The 14,027-nt window shown below is 40.5% G+C and overlaps 1 protein-coding gene across 2 annotated transcripts; it reads right to left on the reverse strand.

Annotated features, from left to right (window-relative positions):
- Positions 1 to 378: 378 nt before the first annotated feature.
- csdc2a (cold shock domain containing C2, RNA binding a) lies at positions 379 to 8,493 on the reverse strand. 2 transcript variants are annotated; one of them, XM_021575990.3, is made up of 4 exons: positions 8,381 to 8,493; positions 2,032 to 2,408; positions 1,743 to 1,865; positions 379 to 1,543 (listed from the first exon to the last, which is right to left on the reverse strand). In XM_021575990.3, exons 2-4 carry the CDS (start codon positions 2,220 to 2,222, stop codon positions 1,381 to 1,383), a joined length of 477 nt encoding a protein of 158 aa, XP_021431665.1. In that variant the 5' UTR covers positions 2,223 to 2,408; positions 8,381 to 8,493; the 3' UTR covers positions 379 to 1,380. The 2 variants fall into 2 exon arrangements, with proteins under 2 accessions (XP_021431665.1, XP_021431664.1); XM_021575989.3 differs by having other exon boundaries at positions 8,273 to 8,493.
- Positions 8,494 to 14,027: the final 5,534 nt, after the last annotated feature.

Consider the following 14,027-nt stretch of genomic DNA (forward strand, 5'->3'; position numbering starts at 1 on the left):
GATTTAGATCTGTTCCATGTATTCAACCAAAGCTGTGTCATCACGGCTTATCTATCTTGGGTTTACAGTGCAAAAAAGTGGAGCGGCCCAGATACTGCATGATGCAAAATATATATATGGTCAGGGTTAACCATTACTTCATCAGAGGTTGACACACTTCCACACAGTAGACCTGTTTTGTGAAGTACTGTGTGTACCCTTGAGTTTCTCCAAAATTGGTTAAAGATTACTTGTCCTTGTCTGCCCTCTAATGGACTATCGATGTTACATACCGTTCTAATAAGCAATTCCTGAAGCAATATTTGAATAGCTAATAACCTATTTTGGACTGCAGGTTAACTTATTCATGCAAATAATCAACACAATTTCACACAGGAATGTGAATAATACAGTAGTAACTTTTTATCCTAATGACAACACGTTAGTCACAGTGAATCGACGTAAAAAGTGCTCTAGAACACAATGAAACTTCAGACAGTTTCCCAACATAAGAAGAGACACATAGTACTATATAATTTAGTCACAATAAATAAAACATGGTATTAACAATGCATATAAACCTAATTATGTTTACAAAAGACTAAAACTGCATGATGAAAGTATGAGACTATTGACAACAGTACATGTTCATTTCTTGTCTATTACTATGATAACATGTGTTTTAATGATTTTTTAAAAAGGAGTTTTGAACCTCATATAGTAATCATCAATAACTCTGTTACAAAGATTAATAAATTGTCATTGGTCAACATTAGACTGAAGGAGTGGGCATTACCAGGGCAGTATCATCAGAGTGAATTGTGCGATGGGTTAGACCAGGCATATATTGGCATTAAAACACAAATGTATAATCTTAACAATATCTACCTCACTTGTCATAACGAATAAAAATTAAATAAATAAATCAAAGTATGAATAAAAACAACATCATTTAGGAAGGTTTGTTGCTCTTTGTTTCACAGTTTTCCTTACAGCAGTGTCTTATTAAAACATACTAGACTCCTGCCATTTTAAATAATCTTAAATAAACCATCAAGCTTTAATCCAATTTAACCTGGACCCTTTTCCTAACTTAAATATTTAACTTTTCCTCATTCACATTCCAACTGAAACCTACTTAACGCTGTCTTAAGCCTTATATTACCACATTCCAACCCTCAGGGTTACACCTTCACGTAATCACTCCTTCCACTGCTCCCTGTGCTTGTTTACTTCCTCCTTCTTCCCCTTTACCTCTAGGCTCCTTCCTCCCCCACCTTATCTCCCTACCCTGGACTCCACTTCTCCCACCTCCCCCTTTACCTCTCCAGGCTCCTTCCCACCTTCCCTCCCAACCCCCACCCTCCACCACACTGCCTATTTGCAGATGCAGGTGGAGGTCTAGGAGCTGATGATCTGTCCAGACCAGGTCTCATGCTTGGTTCCTGGGGCCAAGTGGGTGATGACAACCTCCATTGCCTGGATCTTCTGGTTCTTGGGGGGGATGGAACAGACTTTGTACGTGACCTCGTCACCTTCCATGGGCACGTATTCTCCATCGATACTAAAAAAGGGAGAGGGGGAGAACATTATGAGAGAATCCAGGCCTCTTTAGGTCTAGGACATTAAAGTTTATGAATATATGATAAAGCAATAAGGTGTATTGTGATTATAAAATATGATTAGGTACAACTCATATAACACTTCAGTCCCAAAGTGTGTTGTAGATTATAATTGCATCCTAACGCTTCAGAATCACTCACTCAGAGATGTGTACAAAGATGTCCTCTCCACCGTTGGAGGGCTTTATAAAGCCATGACCCTGGGACCTGTAGAAGGTCTTACACACGCCCTTATACACTGGGCCTGATCTGGCCCGCACCGTCCTGAGAGACACACATAGGAGAGAAACAACATTAACCCATGGAGGCTTTTCTCTGGACTTGCATCCAAAATGGCTCCCTAGTCACTGATAGTGACCAGAGCCTCATAGATCACACTCAAGGCCATGCACAAACACACTCACTATCACCACAGATTATTCCTACTCACGCTGAGTATGTGCGGGTGCGTTTGGTGGGCAGAGGGCTTGGCAGCTCGCCTGGCATCAGGGGGGGTTTCCTTTCCCTCTCCCACACCCGACTTCCCTCCCTGAGGAAGGGGAATGATAGGGAGAGAGGGGTGCGGGGGGAGCTCAGTGGCCGTGGGGGATCGGAGGGGGACGAGGGGTCTGAATCAGCCATCTCTGTGGGGGTCCCCCTGGGGGTGTGGAGCTCTGTAGGAGAATCTGCCTCAGCCTCGGGTGGGTCACAGCCAGGGAGACAGACCTAGACTGTCTGCATGATAAGGGTGATTGATGGGTGTTGTGTTTGTGGTGTTGGTTTAGTATGTGTCTGGAAGACGGGATAATGGAGGAGCTTGGTGGTTGCCTGGAGATAGAAAAAAAAAAGAGTAAGAAATAGAGAAATATATGAATGAATCCGAAAGACTGCAAAACAATAACAAGGAGGGACACTCATTGAAATAACAGAGCTCCAGAGTTCCTCTGTGGAGATGGGCGAACCTTCCAGAAGGACAACCATCTCTGCAGCACTCCACCAATCAGGGCTTTATGGTAGAGTGGCCAGACGGAAGCCACCCCTCAGTAAAAGGCACACACCTGTCTATATAAAGGTCCCTCAGTGCATGGAAGAGCAAAAAACCAAGCCATGAGGTCAAAGGAATTGTCCGTAGAGTTCAGAGAAAGGACTGTGTCGAGCCACAGATCTGGGGAAGGGTAACATTTCTGCAGCATTGAAGGTCTCCAAGAACACAGTGGCCTACATCATTCTTAAATGGAAGAAGTTTGGAACCAGCAAGACTCTTCCTAGAGCTGGCCGCACGGTCAAACTGAGCTATCAGGGGAGAAGGGCCTTGGTCAGGGAGGTGACCAAGAACCCGATGGTCACTCTGACAGGGTTCCAGAGTTCCTCTGTGAAGATGGGAGAACCTTCCAGAAGGACAACCATCTCTGCAGCACTCCACCAATCAGGCCTTTATGCTAGAGTGGCCAGACGGAAGCCACTCCCCAGTAAAAGGCACATGACAGCCTGCTTGGAGTTTGCCAAAAGGCACCTAAAGGAATCTCAGACCATGACAAACAAGATTGAACTCTTTGGCCTGAATGCCAAGTGTCATGTCTGGAGGACACCAGGCACCGCTCATTATCTGGCCAATACCATTTTTTTCAGCGGCAGGGACTGGGAGACTAGTCAGGGTCGAGGTAAAGATGAACGGAGCAAAGTACAGAGAAAACCTGCTCCAGAGTGCTCAGGACCTCAGACTGGGCGAAAGTTCACCTTTCAACAGGACCAACGACCCTAAGCACATACCCAAGAAAACTCGAGGCTGTCATCTCTGCCAAAAGAGCTTCAACAAAGTGCTGAGTAAAGGGTCTGTATACTTACGTAAATGTGATATAATTTTATATATATATAAACACACACGCATCAGCAAAAAAAAATGAAAGCTGTTTTTGCTTTGTCATTATGGGCTATTGTGTATAGATTGAGGAAACAATTTAATACATTTTAGAATAAGGCTGTACTGTAAAAAAAAAAAATGTGGAAAAAGTGAAGTGGTCTGAATACTTTCTGAATGCACTGTATGCATGAATTGAACCATATTGTTATTCTACCTGAGCATACGAAATGTAACAAGCACTTTTGGGTGTCAGAGAAAATGTATCTGAGTAAAAAGTACATATAGACAGTGGAGTAAAAATAAAAGTTGTCAAAAAATAAGTAGTGAAGTACAGATACCAAAAAAACTACATGCAGTGCCTTCAGAAAGTAATCCACATTGTCTTGTTACAAACTGAATTTAAAATGTATTCATTTGAGATTTGTCACTGGCCTACACACAATACCCCAAAATGTCAAAGTGGAATTATGTTATTAGATTTTTTTTTTTTATTCATAAAAAATGAAAATCAGAAATGTCAATAAGTATTTAACCCCTTTGTTACGGCAAGCCTAAATAAGTTCAGCAGTAAACATTTGCTTAACAAGTCACATAATGAATTGCATGGACTTTGTGTGCAATAATAGCATTTAACATGATTTTTTAAATAACTACCTCATCTCTGTACTCCACATATACAGATAATTGTAATGTCCCTCAGTCGAGAAATGAATTTCAAACACAGATTCAACCGAAGACCAGGGAGGTTTTCCAATGCCTAGCAAAGAAGGGAACCTATTGGTAGATGGGTCAAAATAAAATAGCAGACATGAAATATCCCGTTGAGCATGGTGAAGTTACTAATTACTCTTTGGATGGTGGATCAATACACTCAGTCACTACAAAGATACAGGTGTTCTATTCTAACTCAGTTGCTGGAGAGGAAGGAAACCGCTCAGGGATTTCACCATGAGGCTAAACCATGGATCAACAACATTGTATTTACTCCACAATATTAACCTAATTGACAGAATGAAAAGAAAGAAGACTGTACAGAATAAAAATATTCCAAAACATGCACACTGTTTGCAACAAGGCACTTAAGTAATACTGCAATAAAATGTGGCAAAGCATTATATTTTTTTGTCCTGAATACAAAGTGTTGTGTTTTATTGGATTTGCCCCAAACATATTACTGAGTACATATTTTCAAACATAGTGGTGGCTGCATCATGTTATCATTAAGGACTGGGGAGTTTTCAAGATATTTTTTTTAAAACTGAATTAAGCCTGGAGCTAAGCTCAGGAAAAACCCTAGAGGAAAACCTGGTTCAGTCTGCTTTCCAACAGACACTTGGGGACAAATTCACCTTTCAGCAGGACAATAACCTAAAACACAAGGCCAAATTCACATGAGTTGCTTACCAGAAGACGGTGAATGTTCCTGAGTGGCTGAGTTACAGTTCAGGCAAGACCTGAAAATGATTGTCTAGCAATGATCAACAACCAATTTGACCAAGCTTGAAGAATTTAAAAAATAATAATGGGAAAATGTTGCAAAATCCAGGTGAGGAAAGCTCTCAGATAGACTCACAGCTGTAATCGCTGCAAAGGTTGCTTCTACAAAGTATTGACTCAGGGGTGTGAATATTATGTAAATTCAATATTTCTGTATTTATAATATTTATATTCTGTAATTACTTTGTAATTATGGGGTAGATGGGCGAGAGAAATAAACGTATTTCATCCATTTTGAATTCAGGATGTAACAACAAAATGTAGAATAAGTCAAGTGTCATGAATATTTTCTTTAGTAGTACTTTCAAGGAATTTTTAAACCACTGACTGGAACTACGTACTACTCTTTTTTGCAAAAATGTAAGAAAATATGTCTGAAATGGGCAAGAATATCCTCTTTTTCTGCCTCAGACCTACCTAATTTTCACTTGATTTATAGTTAGATTTATAGTTAGACTAAATTACACATTCTGTCAACATCTGACTCCAGAATTATATGTTCTTGCAATTTGTAGTCTTTTTTTCAAAGTTACTTCAGTTAAGTAAACAATATTTTTCTTAAGTGTAGCTTAACTTCTTCCAGTGTGAAGTAATTGGTAGCTTGGTAAACTATATTCTCAGAGTAGCTTCCCCAGCACTGAAGAAAGTGATTTGGTTTAAAGCACCAGCACTGATGTCACTGGCTTTGAAATCATCCCAAGACTGTCTATATAATCCAGCCTCGCCGAGCCTTAGGTTCGATATTTAATACATCATATTACCCCCCCACCCGGGTATTGTGTATTCAGACATCAAACGCTTTGAACAGGCAGTGCAACCAGCAGATTATTTAGACAGAAAAAGCCCTAGACAATATCCAATTATTTTGCCATTGAGAGAATTGTGTTTTTGAGACCTATCACAATAGCCCTCCCCTCTTAGAGACTGCATAGCTTTCTATGCAGTGTTGGGGAGTAGTGAACTACATGTAGTTCAACTAGTAATTAAACTACATTTTGCAGTAGTTTAGTGGTAGTTGAACTGAATTCAAACCTTGGTGATGTTTTCAGTAGTTAATTACTTTGTTTGCCATGTAGCAGTGTAGCTTAATACTGGAACAACACACTACTTTTTTGTTGTTGTTGCTAAAATAGAATATGGGTGAAGTAGGCAAAAATTCTTCCTTTTTTTGGAATTTGACCTTAATTCTCATTTGAAACATATTTTTTGTGTTTAATATGCTTAATTGCACATTCTGTGAACATCTGACTCCAGAGGGATCTGTTCTTGCTAGTGCTGAGTGATTAACCAAAATGTTTATTTTTTCAGACATCGGTTCAATTACTTGATTTACATTTAGTTTATTTTTTGTGTGAGCTCAAAGCACGGTTTCTCTAGAAAAATAAATCACGAGAGAAATCAAGTCAAGAACTATGCGGGACGCTGGGCTGAAGGGAGTTGTAGTTTTCACTATGCAAATATTCAACCTAGTTCAGCACAGAAACATGGTCATTATCTACAATGCCCATAATCCATTGCGCCGGTTCATTCTGGCTCCGACAGAGATGGATCCATTTTTATGCCTGCTATGTTAGGTTACATACAGACTGACCGCATGAGAGAGGAATGTACACAACACAAGGAGATGATGGATAGACAGTTTGAAAGTAGGCCTATGCCTTATCTACTTTGAAGAACTAGTAAAATTATTTAGTCAGACAGCTCTAAGGCTAGTCTGCCTAAGTATGCTCATCTAAACAGGATGTCTACCCAATGTGGACTTGACAGAGACAGTGGAATATTTTCAACATTTTGGCCATTGAATGTTCACTATTTTAGGCTTTGGAATTTTCATTTAAAAAGCATTTTTGTACCTTTTCAAAGTAGCTTCGGTTAAGTAAACTATATTTTTATTAAGGGTAGCTTTAATGTAGATTAACTTCTTCCAGTGTGAAGTAATTCATAGTTTGGTAAACTGTGATATCAGAGTAGCTTCCCCAACACTGTTTCTATGTAAAAGATAGATGAGGGAAATGTGTGGCAGACTGCATCCCTAGGGCTGCTCTCTCTCTATGTGACAAGTGGCACCATCTAAATATAGCTGCCTGCATGGTGGAGTAAAGTGGAGTTTGCCCTTTATTGACTGGAGGGTCAGGGTGGAGACAGGGTTGCAACCAGAGTTTAGGGAGGAGGGTTTAGGGCGGTAGGGAACCATAATGATCCAATAAAAAGGAAAAGGCACTCTTTATTGGTAAGAAGCAGTGTAATATCTTATCCCAAAACTAATTTAAGAGAAAGGGATTAATAAAATGTCCCCCATCCATGTGTCAAAGAAAGGTGGCAGGTTTTATCCTGACGACATCACACGCTGGTGGAATTTTGACTTGATTGTGTGTACACCACAGGAGGTTGGTGGCACCTTAATTGGGGAGAACAGGCTCGTGGTAATGGCTGGAGCGGAATCAGTGGGATGGTTTTAGATACCATTCCATTTGCTCCGTACCAGTCATTATTATGAGCAGTCCTCCCTCCAGCAGCCTCCTCCTCTTATACACACCTCTGTTGTCACAATTTTGCACAGAAAAAAAAAAACACTTTGAAAACTAGTATTGAATTATTGGCTATTACATACAATGACAAGTACTTTAATCAAACAACACAGTTTATCCATCTAATATGTCTCATTTTATATATACTGCTTGTAAAAGTAGTTAGTGACTGTAAACCGATTTAAAAAATAATGGGATTATTATAGGATGTACATTTATATTTGGCTAGTTTTGGAGCAGTGCAAACACCAGTGCCGACTGGGCTCCTTCAACTAGACAAAGGCTGTCTCAACACCACCATGCACTTCCCAAAATCTGCAGGGTACTGTGGCTGCTTGTCCTCAGCATTATCAGCATGGGAGACACGTAAATATTCAGTAGGCTACCCACAGACAGTCACTCACGACGCTGCCCTTTTTTGGCGGCCTTTGTCTAATCCCTTTTAACTTTAAAATACCCTAAGAGTTGTCTAATACGGGTTTAACATGTGGTGTCTTGACTCTCTCTCACTCACTCCCCAAATCAAGGCCACCGGCATCTTGATTCCAGAACATTCTTATGTGAACCAGCTGAGACAACAGGAGAATACATTGATCATTCAAAATAAGGTAGAAGCTGCACGAGACTACACAGTTTAAAGGCTAGGCTACTCACACAATACATATTTATCCAGATAAGTTTATAGAATATAACATTTTCACCTGAATGGTGGTAGCTAACTTGTACAAAAATAGCTCCGAAAATAAAATATTTATAGCCTAAAGCGCACTATCAAAATGTAGGCTATTGATTAATCGTGCTCTTACCGTAAAATGTTACTCTGTTTTCGGTCAAACGTGTTGATGTCTTAACTGTTATATGACGATAATTATATAATGAAATAACAATATAATGCACAGATATGGAGAGAATACCTTCCTCTTGTATGTGGTTTCGCTGCACAAACTGGTCTGTCTGGATGATGAAGGCGCAAAATGAAAAGAAAAGAGAGAAGGGCGGGGGTACGAGTGATGGGCAGTTCGGGAACGATTCGTTCTTTTTGAACGACTCTTTTTACTGACTCGAGAGTCATGATTCGTTTTTAGTCGTTCGTTTGGCCTGCTGGCCGCAATGTATTCCACAGCAAGATGAATTCGCGCTCCTCCGGCTCAGCCAATATAGTCTAATTGCAGACCGAAATTTGGGGGCGTTTCTTGATATGGCCATTCCTCGATAATCCGGTAACACCCATTTGTGCCCGCCCTTCGTCAGTCCATTGATATCAGGAAACGCCTGTCAGTGCATGCCATTGGTCGGTTCATTGGTCAGTTCCACGCTATTTGTATCAAGGAGACTTCAAATCAAATAAAATTGTATTTGTCACATGCGCCGAATACAACAGGTGTAGTAGACTTTACAGTAAAATGCTTACTTACAAGCCCTTAACCAACAATGCAGTTTTAAGAAAAATGTGTTAAGTAAAAAATAAAAGCAAAAAATAATTAAAGAGCAGCAGTAAAATAACAATAGCAAGGCTATATACTAATCAAATGGTGGTACAGAGTAAATGTGCAGGGGCACCGGTTAGTCGAGGTAATTGAGGTAATATGTACATGTAGGTAGAGTTAAAGTGATTATGCATAGATAATAAACAGAGCGTAGCAGGGGCGTAAGGGGCGCGGGGACATTGCAAATAGTTTGGGTAGCCATTTGATTAGCTGTTCAATCTTTGGCTTGGGGGTAGAAACTGTTAAAACGCCTTTTGGACCTAGATTTGACGCTCAGGGACTTGCCGTGCGGTAGCAGAGAGAACAGTCTATGACTAGGGGGGCCGGATTTTCAAATAATATCTTACTTGTCATGTGCTGAAAACGCATTGGTGCGGCTGGCTTCCGGGTTGGATGCTTGTGTTGTGTCGGTATGAGTGCGTGTGTGTATGCTATGTATGTGGGATTTGTGTGGCTGTAGCTGTGTCACAGTGGGGAGAACAAGTATTTGATTCACTCCCGATTTTGCAGGTTTTCCTACTTACAAATTATGTAGAGGTCCGTAGAGGTACTGTGAGAGAAGGAATCTAATCCAAAAATCACATTGTATGATTTTTAAGTAATTAATCATGCAGTATTGCATGACATAAGTATGAAATGTCAGAATAATAGTAGAGAGAATGATCTATTTCAGTTAATTTCTTTCATCACATTCCCAAGTGGGTACATACACTCAATTAGTATTTGGTAGCATTGTCTTTAAGTTGTTTAACTTGGGTCAAATGTTTCAGGTAGCCTTCCACAAGATTCCCACAATAAGTTGGGAGAATTTTGGCCCATTTCTCCTGACAGAGCTGGTGTAACTGAGTCAGGTTTGTAGGCCTCCTTGCTCGCACACGCTTTATCAGTTCTGCCCACATATGTTCTATAGGATTAAGGTCAGGGCTTTGTGATGGCCACTCCAATACCTTGACTTTGTTGTCCTTAAGCCATTTTGCCACAACTTTGGAAGCATGCTTGGGGTCATTGTCCATTTGGAAGACCCATTTGCGACCAAGCTTTTAACTTCCTGACTGATGTCTTGAGATGTTGCTTCAATATATCCACATAATTTTCCATCCTAATGATGCCATCTATTTTGTGCAGTGCACCAGTCCATCCTGCAGCAAAGCACCCCCACAACATGATGCTGCCACGGTTGGGATGGTGTTCTTCAGCCTCCCCCTTTTTCCTCCAAACATAACGATGGCCATTATGGCCAAACGGTTCTATTTCTGTTTCATCAGACTAGAGGACATTTCTCCAAAAGGTACGATCTTTGTCCCTATGTGCAATTTCAAACCGTAGTCTGGCTTTTTTATGGCGGTTTTAGAGCAGTGGCTTCTTCCTTGCTGAGCGGCCTTTCAGGTTATGTAGATATAGGACTCGTTTTACTGTGGATATAGATACTTTTGTACCTGTTTCCTCAAACATCTTCACAAGGTCCTTTGCTGTTGTTCTGGGATTGATTTGCACTTTTCGCACCAAAGTACGTTCATCTCGAGTAAACAGAACGAGTCTCTTTCCTGAGTGGTATGACGGCTGCATCGTCCCATGGTGTTTATACTTGCGTACTATTGTTTGTACAGATGAACATGGCGTTTGGAAATTGCCCCCAAGGATGACCCAGACTTGTGGATGTCTCTGATTTTTTTTCTGGGGTCTTGGCTGATTTCTTTTGATTTTCCCATGATGTCAAGCAAAGAGGCACTGAGTTTGAAAGTAGGCCTTGAAATGCATCCACAGGTACACCTCCAATTGACTCAAATTATGTCAATTAGCCTATCAGAAGCTTCTAAAGCCATGACATAATTTTCTGGAATTTTCCAAGCTGTTTAAAGGCACAGTCAATTTAGTGAATGTAAACATCTGACCCACTGGAATTGTGATACAGTGAATTATAAGTGAAATAATCTGTCTGTAAACAATTGTTGGAAAAATTACTTGTGTCATGCACAAAGTAGATGTCCTAACCGACTTACCAAAACTATTGTTTGTTAACAAGAAATTTGTGGAGTGGTTGAAAAACTAGTTTTAATGACTCCAACCTAAGTGTATGTAAACTTTTGACTTAAACTGTGTGTGTGTGTGTGCGTGTGCGTATGTGTGTATATATACATACATACACAGACACACACACACAACCGGTCAAAAGTTTTAGAACACCTACTCATTCAAGGGTTTTTCTTATTTTTTTTCTATATTGTAGAATAATAATGAAGACATCAAAACTATGAAATAACATATAATCATGTAGTAACCAAAAAAGTGTTAAACAAATCAAAATATATTTTAGATTTTAGATTCTTCAACGTAGCCAATCTGTCCTTTGGTCTGACGAGTCCAAATTTGAGATTTCTGGTTCCAACTCCCATTTATTTGTGAGACGCAGAGTAGGTGAACGGATTACCTCTACATGTGTGGTTCCCACTGTGAAGCAATGGAGGAGGTGTGATGGTGCTTTGCTGGTGACACTGTCAGTGATTTATTTAGAATTCAAGGAACACTTAACCAGCTAGGCTACCACAACCTTCTGCAGCAATATGCCATCCCATCTGGTTTGCGCTTATTGGGTTTTTCAACAGGACACTGACCCAACACACCTCCAAGCTGTGTAAGGGCTATTTGACAAAGAAGAAGAGCGTCAGAGTGCTGCATCAAATGACCTGTCCTCCACAGTCACCTGACTTCAACCCAATTGAGATGGTTTGGGATGAGTTAAGCATATGCTGAGCGGCCAACAAGGGCTCAGCATAGGTGGGAATGCCTTCAAAACTGTTGGAAAAGCATTCCAGGTGAAGCTGGTTGAGAGAATTCCAAGCGTGTGCAATGATGTCATCAAGGCAAAGAGTGGCTACTTTGAAGAATATAAAATATAAAATAGATTTTTGTAACACTTGTTTGGTTACTAGATGATTCCATATGTGTTATTTCATAGTTGAGATGTCTTCAGATTATTATACAATGTAGAAAATAGTCAAACATAGGGAGCAGGTATGTCCACACTTGACTGGTACTGTACAGTGGGGCAAAAAAGTATTTATTCAGCCACCAATTGTGCAAGTTATCCCACTTAAAAAGATGAGAGAGGCCTGTAATTTTCATCATAGGTACACTTCAACTATGACAGACAAAATTAGAAAAAAAAATCCAGAAAATCACATTGTAGGATTTTGAATGAATTTATTTGCAAATTATGGTGGAAAAGCTGATGCTCCAGTCCAGTTGTTCCAGTACCATTTGCCGGACGGTAGCTGAGTGAACAGTCTATGGGTGTTGACTGTGTGTGTGAATTTCTGGCAAAGTGACAGGTTATAACTCTTTAACTCCCTAGCTCCAAACTTCAAAATCTTAAAACATTATCTCTACCAGTGATGTGGTAAATTCTGATTGCCGTCCAGTGTAAATTAAGTAACTGTCCCTATACTTTTAATGCATTTTTCCACAAAAGGTGGCTAAAAAGGTGTGTAAACTGTGTTTACCCTCCACTACACCATTGATGTCTACTGTATAGAAATATAGAAATATACATACAGTGCTTTCAGAAAGTATTCAGACCCCTTGACTTTTTCCACATTTTGTTACGTTATAGTCTTATTCTGAAATTGATTAAAAAAAAAAATTCTCTCATCAAGCTACATACTGACAAAGTAAAGAGATTTTTTGAACTTTTCGCTAATTTATTACACATTTAAAACTAAAAAATCAGATTTACATAAGTATTCAGACCCTTTACTCAGTACTTTGTTGAAGCACCTTCGGCAGCGATTACATCCTCAAGTCTTCTTGGATATGATGCTACAAGCTTGGCAAACCTGTATTTGGGGAGTTTCTCCCATTCTTCTCTGTAGATCTGCTCAAGCTGTCAGGTTGGATGGGGAGCGTCGATGCACAGCTATTTTCAGGTTTCTCCAGAGATGGTTGATTGGGTGCAAGTCCGGGCTCTGGCTGAGCCACTCAAGGATATTCAGAGTCCCAAAGCCACTCCTGCGTTGTCTTGGCTGTGTGCTTAGGATCGTTGTCCTGTTGGAAGGTGAACCTTCGCCCCAGTCTGAGGTCCTGAGCACTCTGGAGCAGGTTTTTAATCAAGGATCTCTCTGTACTTTACTCTGTTCAGCTTTCCCTCGATCCTGACTAGTCTCCCAGTCCCTGCCACTGAAAAACATCCCAAAGGCATGATGCTGCCACCGCCATGCTTCACCGTAGGGATGGAGCCAGGTTTGTTCCAGACGTGACGCTTGACATTTAGGCCGAAGAGTTCAATCTTGGTTTCATCAGACCAGAGAACTTGTTTCTCATGGTCTGAGAGTCCTTTAGGTGCCATTTGGAAAACTCCAAGCGGGCTGTCATGTGTTTTTTACTGAGGAGTGGCTTCCGTCTCGCCACTCTACAATAAAGGTCTGATTGGAGTGCTGCAGAGATGGTTATCCTTCTGGAATGTTCTCCCATCTCCGCAGAGGAACTCTGGAGCTCTTTCACCTACCTGACCAAGGTCCTTGTCCCAAAATTGCTCAGGGCTGGATGGCCAGCTCTAAGAAGAGTCTTAGTGGTTCTTGGGGACCTTCAATTTTTTGGTACACTTCCCCAGATCTATACCTCGACACAATCCTGTCTCGGAACTCTACGGACAATTCCTTCAACCTTGTTTTTGCTCTGACATGCACTGTCAACTGTGGGACCTTATATAGACAGGTGTGTGCCTTTCCAAATCATGTCCAATCAATTAAATGTACCACAGGTGTACTCCAATCAAGTTGTAGAAGCGTCTCAAGGATGATCAATGGAAACAGGATGCTCCTGTGTAGATTGCTGAGGACTTTTTTTCATAATTTCATAATAAAGGCTGTAACGTAACAAAATGTGGAAACAGTCAAGGGGTCTGAATACTTTCCGAAGGCACTGTATATAAACACTAATTATAAGCACTACTTCTGACTAATACTAAGATTCGTGGTGTTGCAGGAGCAGGAAAATGCACTCACCTACCTGGCATGGTACATTATTAGCTCTCATGCATACGGGCCTCTACAGAGTCATCAGAAACAAGCACTATTAT

This window comes from Oncorhynchus mykiss, chromosome 20 (assembly GCF_057628025.1).
Source record: "Oncorhynchus mykiss isolate SJ-2025 chromosome 20, ASM5762802v1, whole genome shotgun sequence".
Lineage (NCBI taxonomy): Eukaryota > Metazoa > Chordata > Actinopteri > Salmoniformes > Salmonidae > Oncorhynchus > Oncorhynchus mykiss.

Bases quoted from the DNA above. Each gene is read 5' to 3' on its own strand.
- csdc2a (XM_021575990.3), bottom strand. From the start codon at position 2,222: ATGGCTGATTCAGACCCCTCGTCCCCCTCCGATCCCCCACGGCCACTG. The intron at 1,866-2,031 runs GTGAGTAGGAAT...TGTGTCTCTCAG, and splicing joins CGCACCCGCACATACTCAGC to GACGGTGCGGGCCAGATCAG. The intron at 1,544-1,742 runs GTGAGTGATTCT...TCCCTTTTTTAG, and splicing joins ATCTTTGTACACATCTCTGA to TATCGATGGAGAATACGTGC.